General features: G+C 43.8%; 1 protein-coding gene across 1 annotated transcript in view; it reads left to right on the forward strand.

Moving 5' to 3' along the window:
- scrib (scribble planar cell polarity protein) overlaps positions 1-23558 on the forward strand; it is a 147760-nt gene continuing 124202 nt past the window's right edge. The window contains exon 1 of the mRNA XM_084048185.1: positions 1-1292. Coding sequence (XP_083904311.1) covers positions 1134-1292 — 159 coding nt within the window. The 5' untranslated portion in view covers positions 1-1133. The remainder of the gene's footprint in view (positions 1293-23558) is intronic.

The following is a 23558-nucleotide window of genomic DNA, read 5'->3' on the forward strand; positions in this document are numbered from 1 at the left end:
ACCGTCGCTGCTGCCGCTGCGTCGCTCTAAAAAAACTCCTGCACTGAACTCCGGCATTAACGGCTCAAAGCAACCCGTGGACGGCTATTCAAGTGGCGGCTTCAGGCTTTCAGGATGATGTGGCTAGTACCGAGCACACGGGACCGCTAGCGAACTCTACGGAGCCCGTTTATTATTATCGGTCGGAAACGAAACGGTTGGGTTAGTTAGCCACAGTAGTACGACGTTAGGCACTAGGCACAAAGGCGTAGTTAATCCAACCAGTTTAGTGCTAAGCTAATGTTAGCTAACGCTCGCTAACAACATACACACAGCAGCCGGTGAGGAGGACGACTTTATCCGCTGCGCAGCAAGCAGTCAGTCAGTTAGTTGGACACCGTGGGACGGTCTATGGTCTTTCATATCTAAATGTACATGTGTGTTGTATATTATAGCATCCATTATTCAACCATGGAAGAGCAGCATTTAACGCTATTTAATTCTGGATGGATTGCTGCACAGGCTGCGTGTTTTTCCCAGCTAAACAACTAGAGCAAACGGCATTGGGGTTTGATAACAGGGGGTTGTAGGTTGCTGCAGAAGGCTGAAACGGGGGCTAATAACAGAGGTTGTGAAGGTAGCTGCTTAAGGCTTTGATAACAGGGGTTTGAGCTGCATAAGGCTAATAACAGGGGGTTATAGGGGGTAAGCTGCATAAGGCTAATAACGACACTCATTCAGTGGGAAGTGGGTCGCAAAGTGAGGAGGATTCAGGAAACACTTGAAGCACTTCTGGGTCTTATGTGATCATAAAACCGGGAATATATTCCAGGAAAATCGTGAACACACTGCTGTGAATGTTAAGTGAACTGGCATTAACAGGAGGAAATACACTTCGTTGCACGGATTAATTGTATGTATCCTGTCTGACTGGATCTCGGCCTCCCATTTTGGATCTCTTGCTGTGGAAGGAGCTGGGTGGTTGGATCGACCGAGGTTCGGTGGTTGGATCTTCCCCCTAGACCTTCATCTTCGTCCCCACAGACAGCGGCCCCTTCCCTCGCTTCACACTACCCTCCGATGTGGAGATCTGTGTAACTAGCACCGGCCAAACCCAAACCTCCTCCCCAGGCGGCCGGACTGTGGACTGGACCATGCTGAAGTGTATTCCTTTGTGGCGGTGCAACCGCCACGTCGAGTCGGTGGACAAGCGGCACTGCAACCTGCAGACCGTCCCCGACGAGGTGTTCCGCTACAGCCGCAGCCTGGAAGAGCTCCTGCTCGATGCCAACCAGCTGAAAGAACTACCCAAGGTAAGGGAAAAGACCACCACATCTCATTTAAAGGCCAGTCCACACCAATGCAACTACTTGCAACCATTATCTCCAATGGCAGTTGCGAGGAGTTGCATTGGTGTGGACTGGCCTTAAAACTGTTTAATGCAACTCCTTGCAACTTGCAACCGTTATCCCCAATGGCAGTTGCAAGGAGTTGCATTAAAGGCCAGTCCGCAACTCCTTGTAACATGCAACTACTTGCAACCACTATCCCCAACAATGGCAGTTGCAAGGAGTTGCATTGGTGTGGACTGTCCTTTAAACTGTTTTGTTGCAAGGAGCTGCGACTATTTTCTTTGATGTGGTTTGGCCTTAAGGTTGTGTTGTGTGTTCATGACGAATGACAGTGGCATCATGGGCTGCGGTGACACTTAAAAGTGGCATCATATACGGGGGGTGACGTGCTTGTGATGATGGCCTGTGCTGCTTCTATCTACCTCATAAATGGACATGGATGGTTGACAGTAAACATTTCGTAAACGACTCCCAATAATGGCATTGCATTCAGAGCTGTAATGCTCCCTTGCAGTCAGGTTCTTTTTTCTTTCTAGACTTGGATCAAGACTATCATAGATGTATTAAAGCAAAAAGTAAGGCTCGATAAAATATGATAGTCTTTGATCCAAGGCGAGGGTTTTTCCATCTTTTCAGCAACATTGCTTGCATGATGAGGGTAGCAGATGCTGGCGGGCAGAACCTGTTAACCTGCAAGCTGTTGATTTTGAATGTTGCTGATATATAAATACATTGTGAGGGAACACTGGTATTAAAGGAACCATTCAGGATCAAAGGAAGAGTTGACGAAAGTACTATAGCATAGTGTGGACTTAAATTGGCTTTGATTGATGTTTTTATTGACAAATCTCTACATGACCATATATGTGTACATATCCGCCAAAAGGATAAAACGCACATAAAAGCTTGAGCTTATTTCCAGTGCGGTGCCTTTTGAGTGTAAATGTGTGCATGCTGCATGTTCAGATGCACTGACTGGGCAGACCAAGAGAGCTGCTGGCATGCAACGAACCGTGTTGCCTGTAGTAACGGCAGAAATGTCCATAGGGATCGGGCATTGAGTGGGAAGGCATGCGTGGAATGAGACTTCTCACACTTTTCTCCCCACCCACTCTCCTACTATTTGGAATATGATAAAAGCTCTGTTTGCAGTGGGCCAAACTGAATTTCTTTTTAGGAGAGATGAATTTGTTCGTTCCTTTAACCCCGTCTTGCCTTCCTGCTCACTAGAGCAGTGGAGCAAGACACATGGCTCGACTTTCCCCTCATTATGCAGCTTTCTGGTCATTGTTCTGACTTTGGGACAAGGCCCTTGCTGTGTGCTGTGTGGTAGAGTCGGTGAGTTGGTATGAATCATTATGCACTGTTCAGGAATAAAAGTCACTGACAAGGTCGCAGACTTCATTGCTTAGCAGATCTCAGGCTTCATTGCTTAGCCTGGTGGTGAAAGGGACAAGCGGCACATAATGAAGATGATGTTGACAAGACAAGGTCAAAAACACATTGGAAGCTTGGCAGAGCATGCCCTTTCCTTCTGAGAACAAGCAGTACACATAAGCCCTCTAGAGCTTATTATTAGTAATTCATAATAACTAGCGTGCGGACATTTGCATTACTATTTTAATGTATCTGTCTGTAGGTAAGGTTAATTTACTTAAAATAAATTGCACTTACTGAAGTTAACTGAAGTCCTGACGTTAATGATGAAAAGTGGATTTCTTAATGTTGATCATTAGTATGAATTTGTGGCATTTGGTACTAGTGTTTTATTCAAAAGAGTATTGGAGTGGACCAGCCTGTTTGTGTTGATTTGATAAAAGTTGGCACATGACATCACATAATGGGGATGATTTTAGACTTGGCTGCAGGCTTCACTGGAGGGCAGACTGGCAATATTATGAGTACGGCTGCTGGAGCCTGGCCTATACTGAAGAAACCACTCAACTTAAACAGACAGACATACAGTTGTTTAATATTTAATCCTTCTGCAAGATAGTTAGCGGGACGGGGACAGGGAGGGGGGCCTTCCCGACACAAACTGGGGGCCTGGCTGGCTGGTTTGCTTAGTGATGCTTGTCTGCACACAGACAGTGCAGTACCTTGAACTAGCTTCAGTATTAGTCGGATTGGATATCCCACTCTGTCCCTGGTGCTGGGCCCCAAAAGGCTGGCTCAAGGCTGAGTTCATGTATGTCCCAGAACAAAAAGTGCCTGCCTGGCTGCCGTGAGCCAGCCTGGTGCAGATTAGATGCCTAATTTCAGTTAATAACTTTGTCTTCTATTTGAAACACACACACACACACACACACACACACACACACACACACACACACACACACACACACACACACACACACACACACACACACACACACACACACACACACACACACACACACACACACACACACAGTTCTTATACAGGCTTAAGATAACTGTAAATATTTCATATGCACACATGGCAATGCAATTGAAACTCAACATCACGTCCCGTGATTGATTCTGTGGGAATACCTCTGATGTTTAACTCTTTTTAGCCACTATAAAGCAAGTCCACCCTAGCTGTAGGGCCCTGGAAGATTGACTGTAGCTGTAAGGGTCCCCAGAAGATAGACTGAAGAGCCACAGTCGATTACCCCGGCACAAACAGTCCCCTGTATGTGGTGCTCGTGGCTTTAACCGAGAGACGTAAATGTTTAGTGACAGTGCAGCTTCAAAGCATGGGCCCTCCGGTCCGCCGTACAAGGAGGGCTGGAACGCAGAGGTCAGAATCAGACCCACGAAGGGTCAAGAACAGAGGCAGTGAGCACACAATGAATGAATGAGCCCACTAAAGAGTCTCTGAATCTCACACTACACTTGTCTTGTCCCTTACTTCTTCTCACTTCTTAACCAGCGTCATCCTGGCTACAGAATGAACCCTCCAGACTTTGCCAGTTTTTTGGCCAAAGTACTTAGTTTGTGAGAGTTTTAATTTTTATTTGTAATCCCGATTTTAGTTTTGTCATTTTTTGACTTGTGTCTCACTGCCTCTTTTCACAAGCCAGCCTCTGTCGTGATGAGAATCATAGCATGGGTGTTAACCCATTAAGACCTGGAACGCTTCTGTGTCACTTTTTGATTCCAGCTAAAAAGCATTATTTTACACTTTGGCTATTCAAAAATAGCAGATCTGCAAGCTCATAGCTTGTAGATCTGCTATTTTTGAAAAATTATGAAAATGTGTGCAAATCTTTGAATATATATATATATATTGTTTTAAAGCGAACATTTTAACTAAAATCTTTGCTTCTGGCGGGTCCCTGGAACAAAATATTTTGAGATGGGGGTCGGTGGCCAAATACATATAATTTTGGGGGGTCCTTGACATGAAAAAGTTTGAGCACCACTGATATAGAAACATAGAAAGTTATATATAGAACGTTTTTTCAGAATAATGTTGGGATTTAGAGGACATTCGTAGAATCGGCCTCAGGTCTTAATGGGTTGTTAAGTACTCCCACACATACAGTAGTACATACAGCATATGTCATACACAATATTTCATTCTTTCTGAGATTATGTATTATCCACATTTCACTCAAAATCGGTTGTCTCGGTATAAGTGTCCCGTTTGAGAGACTTTTGATCTCAAGGAAACTAACCTGCTTAATTGTAATAAGTCATAATAATACGTAAAAGACTCCAGTTAAAAGCCTATAAGTCGTGCAGTCGGGGGTAATGTGCACAGCATTGGGGGGAGGGGAGGGCAGATCTCTCATGTTAGGGTTTGGGATACATGGGGTTTAACAGTGTGAACAGATGGAGATTTAGAGATGTCCTTACAGTAGAGTTTAAGTTCACTGCGTGACCGTGAATCTATTTTGACCAACCCCCTAGCGTCCCCCACTCCTGGCAGCCATATATATTATGCTTGCTGTAGTAATGATGTCCATGTACGGCTCTCTCGTCGACTTTGTCCCACTCCGAGTTGAGTATGGTAGGACAGTGGTTCTCAAACTTCTTTTCATGTCAAGGACACCCAAAATGATATGTATTTGGTCGCGGACCCCCATGTCAAAATATTTTGTTCCAAGGACCCCCAGAAGCAAAGATTTGATTTACAAATGTTCGCTTCAAAAATATATATATATTCAACCAAGATTTTTTTCAAAAAAGATAATACATTTTAATAGCATATCTATTATCTACAAGCTCAAAGCGCGGCACTCAGTACCACGCTATGAGCTTGTATATCTACTATTTTTGAATAGCCAAAGTATAAAAGGTAAAGATTATTGTGATGCTATATTAACACATTTCGCTGGGGACCCCCTGGAACCCCCCCACGGAAAAGAGAGGAGGTGGCACAGCTCGTAGCCACGATGCAATAACCTTTCATTTAAGACACCAACGTTTCGACAAAATAGGTGGTCTTCAGTGTATGACAGGCATGGATAACCAGCTCACATCTATAGAGAATGGGACGACGAAGGGTGAACTCATCAGGGAGTGTCCTCAATCTGGCCAACACCCTGGGTGGGTAATTGGTTGCCATTATTGACAGAGGTATAAATAAAAATCACACCTGTGTGAAGGTAGCGGCGCCTTTGATACATTTTGTCATAGATATGTGCATGAACCTTGACGGGCCTGACCAATCAGAACCTTGACGCACATCATCGCAATTAAAATCATCGCATTTGGAGAAGACGCAGAGAAGTTCTTTTTAAAAGTGAAGAAAAACAATTCTTATTGTATTTCGAATGCAATCAGAACGTTGACGGACCTGACCAATCAGAACCTTGGCGAGCCTGACCAATCAGAACGTTGACGCAAAAGCCAGGTATAGAGGGCTAATATCCGCTCTATACCTAAAGGTATAGAGCGTTAAATTGTTAAATTGAGGACGTTGACGGACCTGACCAATCAGAACGTTGACGGACCTGACCAATCAGAACCTTGGCGAGCCTGACCAATCAGAACGTTGACGGACCTGACCAATCAGAACCTTGGCGAGCCTGACCAATCAGAACGTTGACGCAAAAGCCAGGTATAGAGGGTTAACCCTAACGCTCTATACCTAAAGGTATAGAGCGTTAATTGTTAAATTGAGGACGTTGACGGACCTGACCAATCAAAACGTTGACGGACCTGACCAATCAGAACCTTGGCGAGCCTGACTAATCAGAACGTTGACGGACCTGACCAATCAGAACCTTGGCGAGCCTGTCCAATCAGAACGTTGACGGACCTGACCAATCAGAACGTTGACGCAAAAGCCAGGTATAGAGGGCTAATATCCGCTCTATACCTAAAGGTATAGAGCGGCTAGCGCCGCTAAAAACATGAATGTACGCACGTGTCGCAAACTGAGCCAGTATACTACTTGGCCTGCATGGAACGAGGCCTGAGAGAGAACCTGCTAGGAGCAGTTGGTCAGGAATTCCCCCCCTCATGTCCCATGTATCCTCTGTTGTTCCCCCCCCTGTGTGCCATTGCACAACTAATCTCAGTTACTGCATAATGCTGTGTTTTGTTTTTACTGCTAAGTAGGTTTCATTTGGTGAATCTGTGACTATCATAAATTTCCCAGAGATTAACCCATAAAGACCGGGAACGCATTAGTGTCATTTTAGATGTCTTTGTGCTATTCAAAAATAGCAGATCTACAAGCTCATAGCGCAGCACCGAGTGCCGCGCTATGAGCTTGTTGATCTGCTATTTTTGGAAAATAGTTAAAATTTGTGCAAATATTTGAATGAATATATATTTTTAAAGAAAAACATTTTGACTAAAATCTTTGCTTCTGGGGGTCCCTATTACAAAATATTTTGAGATGGGGGTCCGCGACCAAATGCATATCATTTTGGGGGTCCTTGACATGAAAAAGTTTGAGAACCACTGATATAGAAACATACGTTTTTCAAAAAAACCTGTTAGGATTTAGAAGACATTTAAAATCCCCCAGAAGCAAAGATTTGAGTCACAAATGTTTGCTTTAAAAATATATATATTCAAAGATTTGCACAAACTTTAACGATTTTTCAAAAATAGCAGATCTACAAGCTCCGAGTACCGCTCTAAGAGCTTGTAGATCTGCTATTTTGAATAGCCAAAGAAATCTAAAAATGACACAGATTCTTTCCCGGTCTAAATGAATTAAAATGCTGGCGGAGGGGTACAGAGAGAGACTGGAGTTTTGTTCCCTGGCTGAATCAGCCGGTCTCTGCACCACACAGATGCTGCTTTATCTTAACCCAACGTTTTATTTCTGTAAATCAGATGTCAGCTACCATGTTTTTATTTAGTTGATAAATCAGTCGGTGTGCCATATCAACATTAAGTTTAATTCTGACAACACAACATACTTTGACATCCTCTCTCTCACACTTATGCCAGTGATCACCCTACCCTGTGCCAATGTTGGCACCTGTGCCTAAGAGTGTCTGTCTACCCCTGGTGTAAATGATTTGAAGGAATGCTTGATATAGTGGGGGGAGGTGGACAGGCCTCGTCCTCTATATACTATCCTCGTTAAATTAAGTAACTGGCTGAGATTGCAGATGTGTGTTGATTGTGATCAGTGCTGCATGGACAAACTCCTTTCGAGGGGAATAGAGAGAGAATGCCCCCCAGCTATGGTTGGCTGTGGCTGGCCTCAAAGATCGGGTTGAGGAAGAGGGGGAATTATCTTTTTTAGCCATCCTAAAGTCTCATGATGACAGGCCACAAAGTAACCCATTCACCCTGACTTGACTGGTCCCCATTCAGGCCCCCCCCAGATCCAATGTCACCATGGCTCTTTGTCTGCTCCCACTGTGTGCCCTGCCCTGCCTTACATTTCAACTTAACAATACATCATAAAGTCGTTTTCTTTTTTAGGATGGATAGTAGGCCAGTCACCTCACCCTATACAGAAGTGACAGCCAGGTGACACAAATGAGTGGAAAGTGCTGGAGTGGAGACTAGTGGAGACTCATATGAAATGCAGATGCTTCCATACAGGTGTACTGCATGATAAAAAGGGTTAGCAATTTACATCCTATCATGCTCTGTGGCATATACTGTATCTTTAAAAATGCTGAGCAGGGCAGGCCCAGTTGACCTTGATTTTTGGCAAGAGAAGAAGATTTAAGTGAATATATGAAAGTGAGTTCATTATTTGGCCACAGAAAGATGGCAGGATCTTCGGTCACAAAGTCTACTCAAGTGACCAGTATTTCAATAGGAACAGTATAACTAAAGTCAATAGGGTCGGATATTGTGGTTGAGAGAGAGAGAGAGCACATTTGATGACTGAAAAACAGAACCGTAACTCTTCTTCAGGTGATCATTTCGAAAGCACATGCAGGTTGTGATAGGATGGTGTCAACAAGAACAGTAACTAGCCTACATAGAAGAGGGATGTTATAGTAGGGTTGCAGACAGTGCAGAAACGTCTCATTACAAAGACAAATGCGCATTGGAGAGTTCAGTGGCGCAAAAATCATTGGCACAGGTCTACTCTACAGAGATGTCACCCGTCACCATTATTCTCCACAAGTTGGTGAGAATGTGGCGTACCCCAAGAGAACGGTACAGGCCTGCAATGTGTGTGTTTGGGGGGGGGGGGGTCCGGTAACTTAGTGTGGGGGCTGTTTCCTGGCATGATTTATTTGGGTCAACGTGTCCTTGTTGAAAGAAGGGTCATTGCAGTGCAAATCAATACAAAGTTATCCTGAGTGATCACCTATTATAATATCCTATGATGAAATATGTCTGTCATGATGAGTGTGGTCCTTGCCAGGATGACAATGGGGCACAAGGGATCACTGAATGGCTTTACGAGTATGAAAATTGGCCTTGGCAGTCACCAGATCTCAACCCATTTGGTAGAATGTTGCTGTGAAAAAGCGACGTATCCTGGCGCTTTGACGTTAACCACCCTGTAAACCCAGGTCTTTTCAGAGCAGTGCTGCTGGATAGACCACTGGAATGATAAATGATCATATCAACCTGTGTTTCAATTCTAAATCCCACTAACAAAGTTATTTATTTATTGCCTCCTACGCTCAGATTTACCAGCCATGAACTCATTCAAAACACAGCAGCTCGAACAAAAATCTGTGTCCATGTCAGAGAGGGTCACTAGTAAATCCTTTTAATCTTAGATTACACGTATTTGGTCGTGCAGCAAATTTTCCCCACAAATGTGGCATATTATTCCCGTTTAGAAAATTAGCCCACTGCCTCACATCGCCTGGCTCAAAGCCAATATGTGCAAAAAATATGAAACGTAACGTTTGGCTTAGGAAATGGGTCAAATGGCTGTGTCAAAGCCCCTTTCCGAGTCTGACTATGAGGGGAGAGGCCTAGAATACCTATTGTTATGATGGTGTTCGACCCCTCCAGTAGAGTTCCAGAGACTTGTAGAGAATCTATGCCACGGCACATTACAGCTGCTCTGCCGACATCTTACTTAAAGACACTTGATGTTGGTTTTACCTTTCATTTGTCACCCATCTGTATGTTGAAAGAAATTAAGTGGAAGGACAGAGTGTCCCCTTCTTGGGAGGGGCCAGAATGCCTCTGCCTCTGGCTGTATATACAGCAGACACTTGCAAAACAAACCGGTAATGCAGGGCCAGGCCCCATAGCCTCGCTGTATCTACCAATTCTCTCATATTATTGGCTCATCCGTTGTTCAACGCAGATCGAATAGGGAACCGATCCCTTGTGGGTGTGTTGTTGCAATAGAATATACTTTGGCTATTCAAAAATAGCAGATATACAAGCTCATAGCGCGGCACCAAGTGCCACGCTATGAGCTTGTAGATCTGCTATTTTTTGAAAAATCATGAAAATGTGTGCAAATCTTTGAATATATATATTTTTTAAAGCGAACATTTTAACTCAAATCTTTGCTTCTGGGGGATTCTACAAATGTCTTCTAAATCCTAACAGTTCAAAAGAAAAACGTATGTTGCTATAATCAGTGGTTCTCAAACCACTGTGGGTGTGTTGCAATAGAACATAGGCCTACATATGATGTAAGTCATTGTATGCTCTGCAGAACGGGTTTTGTGCAGTCCCTCATCCTTGTATTTATTACTATTATACACTGTTATACCACTATTACATAACAGGAGGACCTTCCAGGTATATCAACCAGGCTATGGGGATAAGATATGTCGCTCACCGTATGGGGATCACTGAATGACTGTTCCTACTGTGTTTGTTTTTTAATCACATGACTTGAGTTCATGTCCTCGAATTGAGCAGTCCGCCAACTGAAATAAAAATGTTCCATTTGATTATTATTATTTTTCCGTTGCTTTAAAGAAAAGAGGAAGTGACAGCGTGCAGTCTCTTCCTCCTTATCTTCAGCTGTTGTCCCCCCCCCCCCCCCCCACCCATCTATCTTGCCCAGGGCAGGGCAGATTAGTCCTTCAGCCGGCCGTGAAAATGGCCCTCAAACCTCCCCTTCTTCTACCCCCTCCCTGCCCTCTCCTCCTCTCACAGGCCACTGAACCCGAGTACTTACTAGAGAGAGACTTCCTCTGGGACCTGGTCCTCTGCCACATTTCGGGGCCACTTTTAGAGCACAAGTGCGTTGATAAAATCGAACCGCTTTTCCCTCCTGTCCCTTGTGTCCGATTCAGCCTTGGGGTCAATTGAAACCGCGTTTGAATGCCATTCTTTCAGCTCTGGCTAAATGCTCTGTCATTGTTCTGCTAAGTATTGTTACCCTAATGGTACTGGTTTAGCCTTTTTTTCTTGGGCACTATAATAATAATAATGTACTCTATAGACTGCACTTTTAAGTGCTAGAAAGGCACTAAACACGTTGGATTCTCCAGGAGAGTACCAACGTTTGGTCCCTCTCCCCTTGGTGGCTGGCTCTAAACTAGGCCAGGACCAGTGATGAATCACACCTGCATTAAAGGGCCGGTCACACTGAGCAACCATAACTGTAAAAGTATAGTTTTAAAAAATCGTTCTAAGTCAAGTGGATGGCAGTGTTCACACCGACTATAAAAAAAAAATACAATGGTGAATGATATAGTTCTCGTGCCCGGTGGGAATGGCGCTTTAGCCCACTCAGCTGTTAAAAACTAACTCCAGCTCTATCCACCTCTCTTGCTTTTTATTCACAGTGACAAACGGATAATGAAAACATAACATCCGTATGTTTCATTTAATGGTGCAGTTGTCTTTTAAAGGAGACTAGTCCCAGGGGTGCTGAGAATTAACAGGGGCTCAGTGTTACAATTTAGGCATTTAGCAGACGCTCTTAATCCAGAGCGATCTACAGTAAGCAAGGTAAACACATGGTAATACATCAAATGCATAGAGACAGTGTAGTCCCTCAGTAATCTAGGATCATAGCCAGGTAAACCAACAACCTATTGAACCTAATCAACCAAATATTATATTATAAACCTAATCAACCAAATATTATAATATATAGGATAAGGATAATTCCTTTTAACAGGTCGTTCATGAAAGTCCTTGCGGTCTTGTTTCCAATGAGAACCTGGGAGCAATTAGGGGTTAAGAGTCTTGCTCAGGGACAAATTTCATTTCATCGACACATATGCTGACCTGGCCTGGAATCGAACCTGGGGCAACCAGGGCCTCTGGCTCCCTAGGCGGGTTCACTAACCATTCAGCTATGGCCGCCCCTATTTATATAGATAAATATGTACATAGAAACTATACAAACTATAGGATGCCAGGTCAATAAATTAACCTGACATCTGTCTAAATAACATGCTATCTAAATTACATTTTAACCTTTGCACAAGACTGCATACTCGTCAAGGCTAGGGCAAGTGCTACGACAAGTAGCACTTGCTGCTGCACTCCCTCCCTGCTCCTCCCAGAGAACCTAGGCTCACTTCCTCCTCCTGCAGCACCTCCCCTCTCCCCTTAATCCATCTCCGGAATGAAATCCCCATCACCACCCACCCTCCTCCCCACAAAAAAGGCAGAGGAGGGGGCTAGGGCATCAGGATATGTGACCAGCTGGTCCCCGGCATAGACAAAAGAAACCTGCTGAATGTGCTCTTGCATTAAAGAAACGGAGCTCTTGTGTTGCTGCTGTTTTCTTCATGGTAGAGCTCCCGCTTACCGTCCCCTGCACTGTGATTCAGCAGCATTACATGTGGGGGCCCCCATGTTGTTGAGGCCTCTGTCTAGTCATCCTTTACGGCAGTAGTTCTCAAACTTTTTCGTGCCAGAGACCTCCCACCCCCCTCCATTGAGTCGCCGCCGGTCATCAAATTATTGGCTTAGGAATAAGACAAAAATGTAAAACTCTCCATGAATTCAGGGCTTCATGGGTGTGTGTAATTCAAAGAAAATACGTTTTTTTGGGGGGTGAACTACTGACCTGTACACACTAGGCCACCCATCCATGTCTGTGACTCTGTAGCATACAGTGTTGTGTGACTGTTGTAGCATCCACTCTGTTGTCACCTGTGGGGTTTGTACTGATGTCATAACTAGAATGACCTGGCTGGCTACTCTCTTTCTTGTTTGCATCAGGCAGGAGGATTGTATAGAGTAGCCTGTATCTGTAACCTTCTACTGCTGTGCTGACCCTGGCGCCTGAAATGGTGTCTGGTTGTCTATCTGTCTGTCTATCATCTGTCCATTGGTCCATACACATGGGAGGCTGTGGGCTGAAACACTGTCAGCTGGGAATGAAGCAGACAAAGAAAGGACCACAGAGCTTAACAAGCGGGTACCCCTGGGGAGATGCCACCACTTTAAAGATGGGTCTTCTGGATCACTCTCTCTGTCTCTCTCTCACACACACGCACGCACACGCACACAGAGAGACTCAAACAGACATATATACACACTCCTTTTCTAATAACATATAGCGAAGGTCAGGTGTGCTGCGTGAGAGGATTATTGTAGCGACATCATCACCATACCAGCGGTATGTCTGTAATGTCTGATTTAATACTTGGTGGTTGCGTGTCGCATCGCACTCCGAAAATATCAAGATCTACAAGGTCACATCACAACGCATTGCGGCGCAACATGTTGTGAGTGAGCTCGTAGACACCCAGCGGCGCGACTAGACGCAGTTATAAATCAAGCTTTAAGAGTTCAGGACGTCGCATCTCACCGTTTCCCCGTGCACTCTGCCCCCTGTCTGCCAGCCTCTAAGGTAAATACGGTGGACAGGTCCCAGTGAATAATTGATGGCTGCAGCGGAGGCAGCTGTTAGGAAAGGGATGATAGGGTGTGTGTGTGTGTGTGTGTGTGTGTGTGTGTGTGTGTGTGTGTGTGTGGGGGGGGGGGGCTGTGCTAACATGCACTGCTGGGACAGTGCGATAGAACAGGAGTTCTATTTAGAGGAGTGGAACATTAACAATACAAAGACATGATCTAGATCACGGGTCTTTTCAACGTTTTTCAGGCCAAGGACCCCTTAGCTGAGAGAGAGAGATGAAGCAGTGTTGAATTCATGTGAATGTGTATTTTCAGACAGTTAATGTGTACTTGATCTGCTCTTTTTTCCCCTATAGCTCGCACTGTGAGGCGTTGTGTGCTTGTAGATCTGCTATTTTCGGCTAACGTTCACATCAGAAAAGGAATTCTAGGGTTGATTCAAGTGGTTAATGTAAAAAAAAAAAGTTATCACACAAACATTTGGTGGCCCCCCTGTAGTAACTCTGAGGGACCCCCTAGGGGTCCCGGACCCCCTGATGTAGATGTTCAGGGTGATGCCGCTCTATTTTGTCCCTTTGTCGTGCCTTTGACTCCTCTTCTTTAGTGTCTAAAATTAACACCTGCCCAAGTGCCAGAAATGTGGATCAGTTTTGGCAAGTAAATCTCAAATTCTCAAAAGGCTATATTATACTGCACTGGTTAATTAAATAGCTATTATGTGGTGACATTTGCAAGAAGTACGCCAACCTTTTTAAAACAAAAACCCAATGACCAAAAGGAGGACAAAGCACTTTAAAAAATGACGGTTGAGAGAGTTCTTATCTCAATGAAATGTTCTGAAATTAATGTAAAGGCTACAAGCCATTTTATTATTTTGTCCGGAAACTAATACATATCATTTTGGAGGTCCGTGACATGGAAAAAGTTTGAGAACCACTGATGTAGTAACATAAGTTTTTCAGAAAACTGTTAGAGATTTAGAAGACATTTTGTAGAATCGGAACCTCAGGCCTTAATGGGTTAGTTCCGGACACTGCTCCAATTCTTTCTTGACAGAAATGTGGAACCACACAAGTAGAAGAAGGCCTGAAGACCTGCCTGTATCAGGTAGTGGCAATTTTTCTCTATGTCCTTTTGCAAAGTCACTCACACTCGGCGCTAACACACAGCGCTGTCAACGACCTCGCAGTGGATTCAGTGACCGGCGTTCTGATGTTTACCAGACACTTTCAACATTTCAACAGGCAAATAAGGATTGAGAACACGAAAGAACTCCCCAAAAATGATAGTTGTTACCTGTAAAATTGTCTGTTAGAATAGCCGAAATAACAAGCCTTAGTCATAATTGACTAGCACGTAACTAGCCATTTTGCTACTCTGCTAACATGGCAATTTGAAGTCATCATCCTCCAGTCGTTCTGTTGTGTAAACGGTCTTTATGAGGCATGTACACAAATGGCAACCAATTCACAGAATTGCAGACTTTCTTGTCCACCAGCCACAGTGGCTGGTATATCCTAAAATTCACTTTCTCTAATTATTATCATTATTTTTTTACAGGGATTTTTGGGGCTTTTCTGTCTTTATGTGGATACCATAGTGTAGAGTGACAGGAAACTGAGAGAGAGAGACTGGGTGTGACATGCAGCATATATGCCGTCTGGCTCGGGGATCAAACCTGCTCATGAAAATGTGTGCAATTCTTTGAATATATATATATTTTTAAAGCGAACATTTTTAACTCCAATCTTTGCTTCTGGGGGGGTCCCTGGAACAAAACAACAGTATGTTGCTATGTCAGTGGTGCTCCAACTTTTTCATGTCATAGACCCCTAAATGATATGTATTTGGCCGCGGACAAATGCATATCTCAAAATATTTTGTTCCAGGGACCCCCAGAAGCAAAGATTTGCGTTAAAAATGTTTGCTTTAAAAAAATATTTATATTCAAAGATCTGCACATATTTTCAAGATTTTTCAAAAATAGCAGATCTACAAGCTCATAGCGCGGCACCAAGTGCCGCGCTATTAGCTTGTATATCTGCTATTTTTGAATAGCCAAAGTATAAAATAATAATTTAAGTGGTTAGACAGTTGCGTTCACGGTTTTAATGGGTTAACAGCCAAATAGATTCAGTACTGTAGAATAGAACCTCCTGGTAGGGTTTTTTCCACCTAATAATAAAAGACGTTCTTGTCTGCCACAGGCAGAATTTACTGGCTGGCTTTATCTGATGCACCTGATGATATGTACGCTCCAAAATCGTGTCTGCAGCCAATGGGGCCAACGGCAGGGGTTTGAACTTGACACTAAGGTCTCAGAGGCACTTGCTCTTCGGCAAAGTACAGGTCATGTTCTACATGCCCACTTGACCGAGTAAGTAAATAGTCCATTATAAAATGATAGCTAAAATTTGAATTGCTGTTTGTTTTAACACTCATTTAACATATTCAACCCAAGTAGCCACTGCACGCAGAGTGTGTGTATGTGTGTGTGTAGGGGGGGGGGGGGGGGGGGCTCTGGCCATGTGTTTATAGACAGATATCTCGTATTGTGTTTATAGTGAACTAAAGACTGTTGCTTCCCCACTCAAATGCACTTGCCCGTTCGGTCAACCTGAAAGTAAACTCCACTTGCCCGGTTTTTATTGACTTGCCACGGGCAGTCGGGGCAACCGTTAGTATCGACCCCTGCTACAGGGCCTTGCTAGCTTTCACATGGATGGCTGTTGTGGATGGTGACATTTCTTTGGGAGATAGGAGGGTGGATGCTGACTCTTGACTCTTTTTGATGAGTACCCACGAGGGCCCTGCTGCCGGTCACACTTGTGGCTCTTTGAAGCCACTGTCTGTGTCATCTTGCCCCCGAGGGAGGGAGGGAATACGTCGACGAGGAAGGCACTAAAACGAGACCACACAAACAAACACTGACCTTTTATCTGCAGCCCACACACAGTCTGAACAGCACTGAACGTCTGAGTCTCCCATCACTCACCCTGGCTGTAACCTGACACTGTCCTCTGGCCCTGGTCCCTCGCCCGGCCTCGCTCTCTGCTGCTCTGGTAGCTCCGGATTCCAGATATACCAGCATTGGCCGGTCAAGTCTCCATGGGGTGACTAATCGATACACTTTGGCTATTCAAAAATAGCAGATATACAAGCTCATAGCGCGGCACCGAGTGCCGCGCTACGAGCTTGTAGATCTGCTATTTTTGAGAAATCGAGAAAATTGGTGCAAATCTGAATATATATATATATTTTAAAGCAAACATTTGTAACTCAAATCTTTGCTTCTGGGGGTCCCTGGAACAAAATATTTTGAGATGCGAGTCCGCGGCCAAATACATATACATTTTGGGGTTCTTGACATTAAAAAAAGTTTGAAAACCACTGGCATAGTAATAGGTTTTTTCAAAAAACTGTTAGGATTTAGAAGACATTTGTAGAATCGGAACCTCAGGCCTTAATGGGTTAATAACAGCAACACGTGCTGTTGCCACTGCTTGACGTTTCCCCACGTGGATGTAACTCTAACCTCCTGTTCGTCATAAGCAGTTCATCATCGGCGCCTTGGCCAACAGATCAAAGCATACACAGGTTTATAAATAGAGCCACGATCAGTGAGGCAACTGTTTTTATTTATTTTTTAGAATGACCTCCTTCTGTCTATAGCTGGTCGGCGGTCGCAGTGGCAGAGCTGCCCTGGGAGTTGTTGTTTTCCACCATAAGCAGCTCAGTCAGTCACTCAGCCAGTGTCCGGGTTAAGGGCTTGGATCCCTATGATCCTGTCCTCCTATGTTGTTGACGTCTATGTTTTTGTTGTTGATTCTCTTTTGTTTGGGAGTGCCTCTCCCCGAGAGGAAGCGGGAATAATCAACTGAGGCGTGGAATGTTTGACGTTTTGCTGTGTGGCCCATCTCCACACATGGGGCCTGTGTTGGGATAAAAGCAGCTGCAAGCGTTATACATAAATATGTCAGAAACATCTCCATACATTCTCTGGTTGTAACTGTGTCACCGTTCAACATCATCAGCCGGCCTCGTCCTTCTACAGTGCTGCTGCTAATCCTTTGGTTCCCAGACTCGACTCGACTCCATTTTTCGATCCCATAAACTAAAGCCATACAACACTTGGCCTGAAATAGATTTTTCACACTGGGGGGAATTCTCGCCGTAACCCATTTAGAGCCTGGAAAGCCTATATGTTGAATATTATACCCTTCAATGGGGAAAGCATCTGTGTCATTTCAGATGTTGCTATGCATATAGCAATTTGACATTACAAAAATAAATAATAATAATAATACAAATTTGATGTTTTTCAGAAACCTAGGTGAGGATTTAGAAGGGGTTTTCAAAACCGGCCTCAGGTCTCTGGGATACTACTTGTGAGCTTTAAGTAAAAGTCTTACATTGTTCGTCTCACATTGTATTTTGTCGTTCTGCACCAACATAAGGGACTCTCTGAACTACGTATGCTGTAGAAGATAGTTATCTCTTTCTCCTTGTACTCTGTGTCCTTTACGCCTGATTTGTACTTGGTTGCGCACTGTGACACGCACCGAGAAATAGCCGATCTACAAGCTCCTAAGCTCACAACAGTGATGTAGATCGGCAATATTCGGTGCATGACACCAGCCAAGTATAAATTAGTCTTTTTTTTTTGTCTGTCTTATAGTGTCTCCCTCTTGTCTCTGGTCTCCATGCTGCATTGTTGTACTCTGTCTCCTCCACTTCATGTCTTATTACACTTAACAGCTTTGTAAAAACAAAAACACATACGCAATCAATCATTTCTTATGGAAGGTTGGCTGGACGGTGACTTCTCAGTCTCTAAAACACTCCAAAAAGAAAGAAGGAAAGACAAAACCCCATAAAAGAACCATTTGCTCTTTCAGGCAACCAGACAGCAAGCTCACTTGCCTGAATATTTTTTCCCCCATGCCATCTGTCAACCATTATTTGCAACCCCTGCAATGCATTGCTTACAGTTACTTGTCTGTGGACTCATCCCGTATTAAGGGAAAAAATGATTTGTTTTAACACAGCAGCAGTGTATGTGTGTGTGTGTGTGTGTGTGTGTGTGTGTGTGTGAGAGAGAGCAGAGAACATATAGCAAAATGGCAAACAGCAGGCAGATAGAAACTGTATTATATGGCCAGTTCATTACTGATAACGGACTGTCCGTCAGAGCAGCCAGTCCTCCTCCCACGTTCATGTTGTTGTTGGTTTGTTATATAATTGTCATCGCTGTAAGTGTGTGCAGAAATCTTCCGCATTATAAAGGCAACATTTGGGGGAATCAATTAAATGACACACTATACCTGCAATCCTGTGCTGAAATTCAGGCCCTGCAGCCAGGTCTCTATGACTTGCAGGGCATCTGATAAGAAAACACATTGTTACTGCTGCGTAATCCCTGCAACACACACACAATGGGAAGCTGCAGTATTTACCACTAGGATATTGAAAAAGAACTTCCGCACAGGTTTAAAAGCAGGTCTGTAGGCAACAAACGGTAGACAAAATCAACAATAAAAGATGGATACTAAATAGATAATAAAACATGGCCAATGTACAACGCGTCGTGTCCCATTTTTCCCTTGACATGATAACGTTTGAGAACCACTCACTTAGACCACAAACCACTTAAATGCTCTTGCGCTTGACTGACTCACTATCTCTCTGCCAATCATGTTTGAGGATCATCTTTTTTTCATCCGTTTAGGGCTGGAAGGAACTGTCGCTCATTTTCCTTTGTGATTATTCTTTGTTTGTTCCTAGGCCCAGCCCTACACACAAATTAAGTATTAGGATGTTCATATACGTGTGGGCCTGTCAAGAGGACACTAAACATGTTTTGTCCTCTGAGCAACTAGCGTCCGAACATTTTAGTCAAGCAGCACAGTTGTACAGTGAAGTATAATGTTATTCTTCATTGTCCTCTTGCGTTTTGGTCACGGCATAGACAATGTTCCCTGCCATGTCTGTTGTCGGTGTCTGAGGGTTGAAGCGAACTGTGAACTTGTCGAGAAAGGGCAACAACCAACATCTGATGTTTGATACAGCCAAGTTTTGATTGCCAGGGGCATTGTGTTTAAGCAAAAGGTCAGTTATTTTAACTTGAACAATTGCTGAAAATTCACAATGCAGCTCTTTGTGTTGCTCTCTTTTCCTTTCCCACCAGCCACATTTCTAATTATAATTATTTCCTCACAATCACCATTTTGTGTGATATCTGTCAGGAAGGTTCTGTAATTGTTAGACATGAGCGTGCATGTTTGAAAGCTCCACTGTGCTTGGAATACATTTGTTTTATGTTGCCTTTTTTTTAGATTCTTAAAATGATTTAATGGCGTACAATGGGTCAAATGTTTTGGACATTTTTCTTAAATATTATTTTGTGTTTCAATCCAAAGGTTATTGAGCTTCCAGCGTGCAATGTAATTTACTCTGCATAGCTGTGTTAGCACTGCGCCAACACGTGACCTCCACGGAAATGAAGGCATGACTGGAATCTCCAGTAGGCTGCCCTGCCCTCTGGAAGCCACGCTTTTACACACACACACACACACACACACACACACACACACACACACACACACACACACACACACACACACACACACACACACACACACACACACACACACACACACACACACACACACAGAAACAAACTGCACTCAACCAATTGTTCACATTCCTCTCGGCAGAGGCCACACATACTATAACCTATACTTGCACAAATGTAGACGCATGCGTGACTGCGTGACCCTCACAACACACACTAGCTCATTCAACTTGGCCACATGCCCACAGACACACACACACACACACACACACACACACACACACACACACACACACACACACACACACACACACACACACACGCACACACACACGCACGCTACTGTCTTCACAGTTGAATCTCGCTGCTAAATCAAACTTGACTCCATTCAGTTGCCCCTCAATTAAAAAGCAAGCCGTCCCAGAGGCTGTTCCCATCACATTTCTTTTAATTAAATAGTTTCCGTCTTCTCTAGGGATTTAGATAACTCAGACAGGACAGTGCCGTACAGTAAACGAGCTAAGCCCAAGGAATTACAGGAGGACACCTTTTAGACAGCATGCTGATCAAAGAGAGCTCTGTGCTTACAGAACTGGGCCTGTGTAACTAACGAGCTATGATACTTCTGATTAACCTCAGTCAGCTCACATAGACCATGCAGCCAAGGAAAATTGGATCAGCCTCATACTGCATGTCAGAAGTCTTATTAGTAGCTCTAGAGCAGACCAGCGTTGGCTGGAAGACATGAGGAGTCGAGGCCGGGCTGAGGAGACTTGCCGAAAGAAAGCCCAAGGCTACTCTGTGTGTGTTTGTGTGTTTGTGTGGGTGTGTATGTGGGTTTGTGGGCCGGTGGGTGGGTGTGTGTGGCTGTGTGTGTGGCTCTACCCTTACTGCAGCACCTCACTAAATGTGTCATCTGCTGTGGTGACACAGTGCTGCAACAGACGTCAGGGCTGAGTAGTGCCTGTAACAATTATTACATAATTGCCTATTATTCATTATTTGAGATAATCGCAATCTACAAGCTCAATCGTGACACGTTGTGAGTGACTGTGAGCTTGTAGATCGGCTATTTCCACTATTAATGTCTTCTTGAAAGTATAAAATTATAAAATGGAGTCACTCATTTATATTTACGTTATTTGTCATATCTGCACTGTGCAACTTCAAAGCCTAAAAGCCAAACAGAAATGGATTTTTTATTCATATGTTCCAGTGTTCAATGACAAAAACACAACTAAATCGTTAATCGCAATTATTTGTGTGACAGTTAATAGTCAGGTGAAATGTCATAATCGTGCCAGCCCCCCCCCGTCACACAAAAGCATCAAAAGAGTAGTCCTCGCACGCACACCCACCTTGCACACCAAGTCTGATGATGCGTATTATTATTCTATTAGTTGTGGAGAAGAACGAAAACAAATCATTAAGCAGTGATGACTGTGTTGGTCCTCTCTGGGTCCGTAGTGAGATCGCTAAAGAGCAAGGAGAGTTCTTCATGCGGCTGATCAAAGGAGCTGTGGGATTATTATTCCAATCATTTCAATGTTTATGTTATGGCCCAGTTCAATGCTTTGCTTTGCTTGAGCCACATTAAAAAGACCACAAATTCCACTCTCCTGAACAACAGCGGCTGACACGGTAGTTTTTTTTTAACGTGCAACAATTTTGGATGAAACATTTGGGGCTGCAGCAGTGGTTCAAGCTGCTTTTTAGTGATATTTTTAGAGCTACTATCACATTCCAGGTAGGGTATGTGAGAGGCATACAGGAAAGGCAGTGTTCCAGGGCAGGCAGCCCCAGAGGAGCAGAGCTGGGCTCAGAACGTACTACTCTGTGACTTCCTACCAGGTTAGGAGCTGGTGCTTGTTTTGGCTCAGTGCGCGTACTAGTCTGTTTTCTGGAACACTTATGTTGCTACAATATCAGTGGTTTCATGTCAAGGACCCCCAAAAATATATTATTTGCCCGCGGACCCCCATCTCAAAATATTTAGTTCCCGGGACTCCCAGAAGCAAAGATTTGATTTACAAATATTTGCTTTAAAAATATATATATTCAAAGATTTGCACACATTTTCATGATTTAAAAAAAATAGCAGATCTACAAGCTCATAGCGCGGCACATGGTGCCGTGCTATGAGCTTGTATATCTGCTATTTTTGAATAGCCTTGTATAAAATAATGGTTAAAGTGGTTAAAATCTAAAATGACAGATGCCTTCCCAGTCTTAGTGGGTTAATTAACTGATAAAAGCGTTTAAAAGTGTTTCAATCGGTCAGCCAAATGGGTTACCGGCATATAAGCGATATTACACTAATTGTGTATCTGTTCTTTTTTATATAATTTTTATCCCTCGATTTTGTAACCCTTTTTTCACCCGGTGCCAATTTGCTAAGTGATCCTGGGCACTACACTCCCCCCACCAGCCAAGGGAGTCCAGGGCCAAGCTCATGCCTCCTTCAATGCATGAGAGCCAACTGACCTTCTTGTCACCTGACAGGGGGGAGTTTCCCTGGTTGGACCACGCGTGGAAGGAACACGTTATTCCAACCAGTTCCCTTCCCCTCCATCAGGCGCCCCGGCTGTCATGGGGGAGGCAGTATAGAGACCAGGATTAATACATGTTTTTGTGAGGGTATTAACTACCCTAAGAGACACGGGGAGAACATGCAAACTCCACACAGAGTGTTTTGTATCTGTTCTTGAGGTTATTGTTTATCCCCCCAAAATCACGAAGGCTAATTTGACATTTTGGGATACACAAATAAGTCGGTGTGTCCAAAAACGTAGTTACTGCACTTTGGCTTTATAGTGCAGCGTACTAGTCTGTGACTCTTCCCACGAGGTCAGGGGCTGGTGTTTTTTTTTCATCATCCCTGGTGGTAAAATCCTCGCTGGAGTTGAGTGGGAGTGGTGTGTAGACAATTCTGCTAATGAAGCTGTCTCCCATGACATATTAATGGGATTTGGCTGGTAATCTCTGAGTGAGTAAACGGCGCCCTTAGCCCTACTATGTCACATGTGTAAGCCAGGCTGCAGGGATTTTTGGCTAAAATTCTAATCTTTTAATTAGTTTTTGCTCGTTATTGGAGATGGACGTCCTGGCTGTTTTTTCCCAAGAAAAGTGGGTTTTAAAGGAAACAAAATGACAATTTCCCACTGCCGTGGATTACATGATTTAATTGAGCCTGGCTATATTACATAATAATATAACCATTGTCGTGATGACAGTCAGAACCCCTGTATGGAAATGATAGTCAGTGACACAGACATAATTCCAGTCTATGCTCATAGTGAAGCAGAAACATCACTATTGGTGATGAACTTACAGTAGAGTTTTCATCCTTTGGATGTTAATGCATATCGTCTCTTGTCGGGTGGAAACCTCATACTGTATGTCCAAAACTCTTCCCTTTTCAGGATTCAAATTCAAAAATAGCAAAAGTAGCAGACCGACGAGCTCAAAAAGCATTGCTCAGCGCCGCGTTTCGAGCTTGTAGA

Source organism: Gymnoscopelus microlampas (assembly GCF_963454915.1).
Source record: "Gymnoscopelus microlampas genome assembly, chromosome: 22".
Classification (NCBI taxonomy): Eukaryota; Metazoa; Chordata; class Actinopteri; order Myctophiformes; family Myctophidae; genus Gymnoscopelus; species Gymnoscopelus microlampas.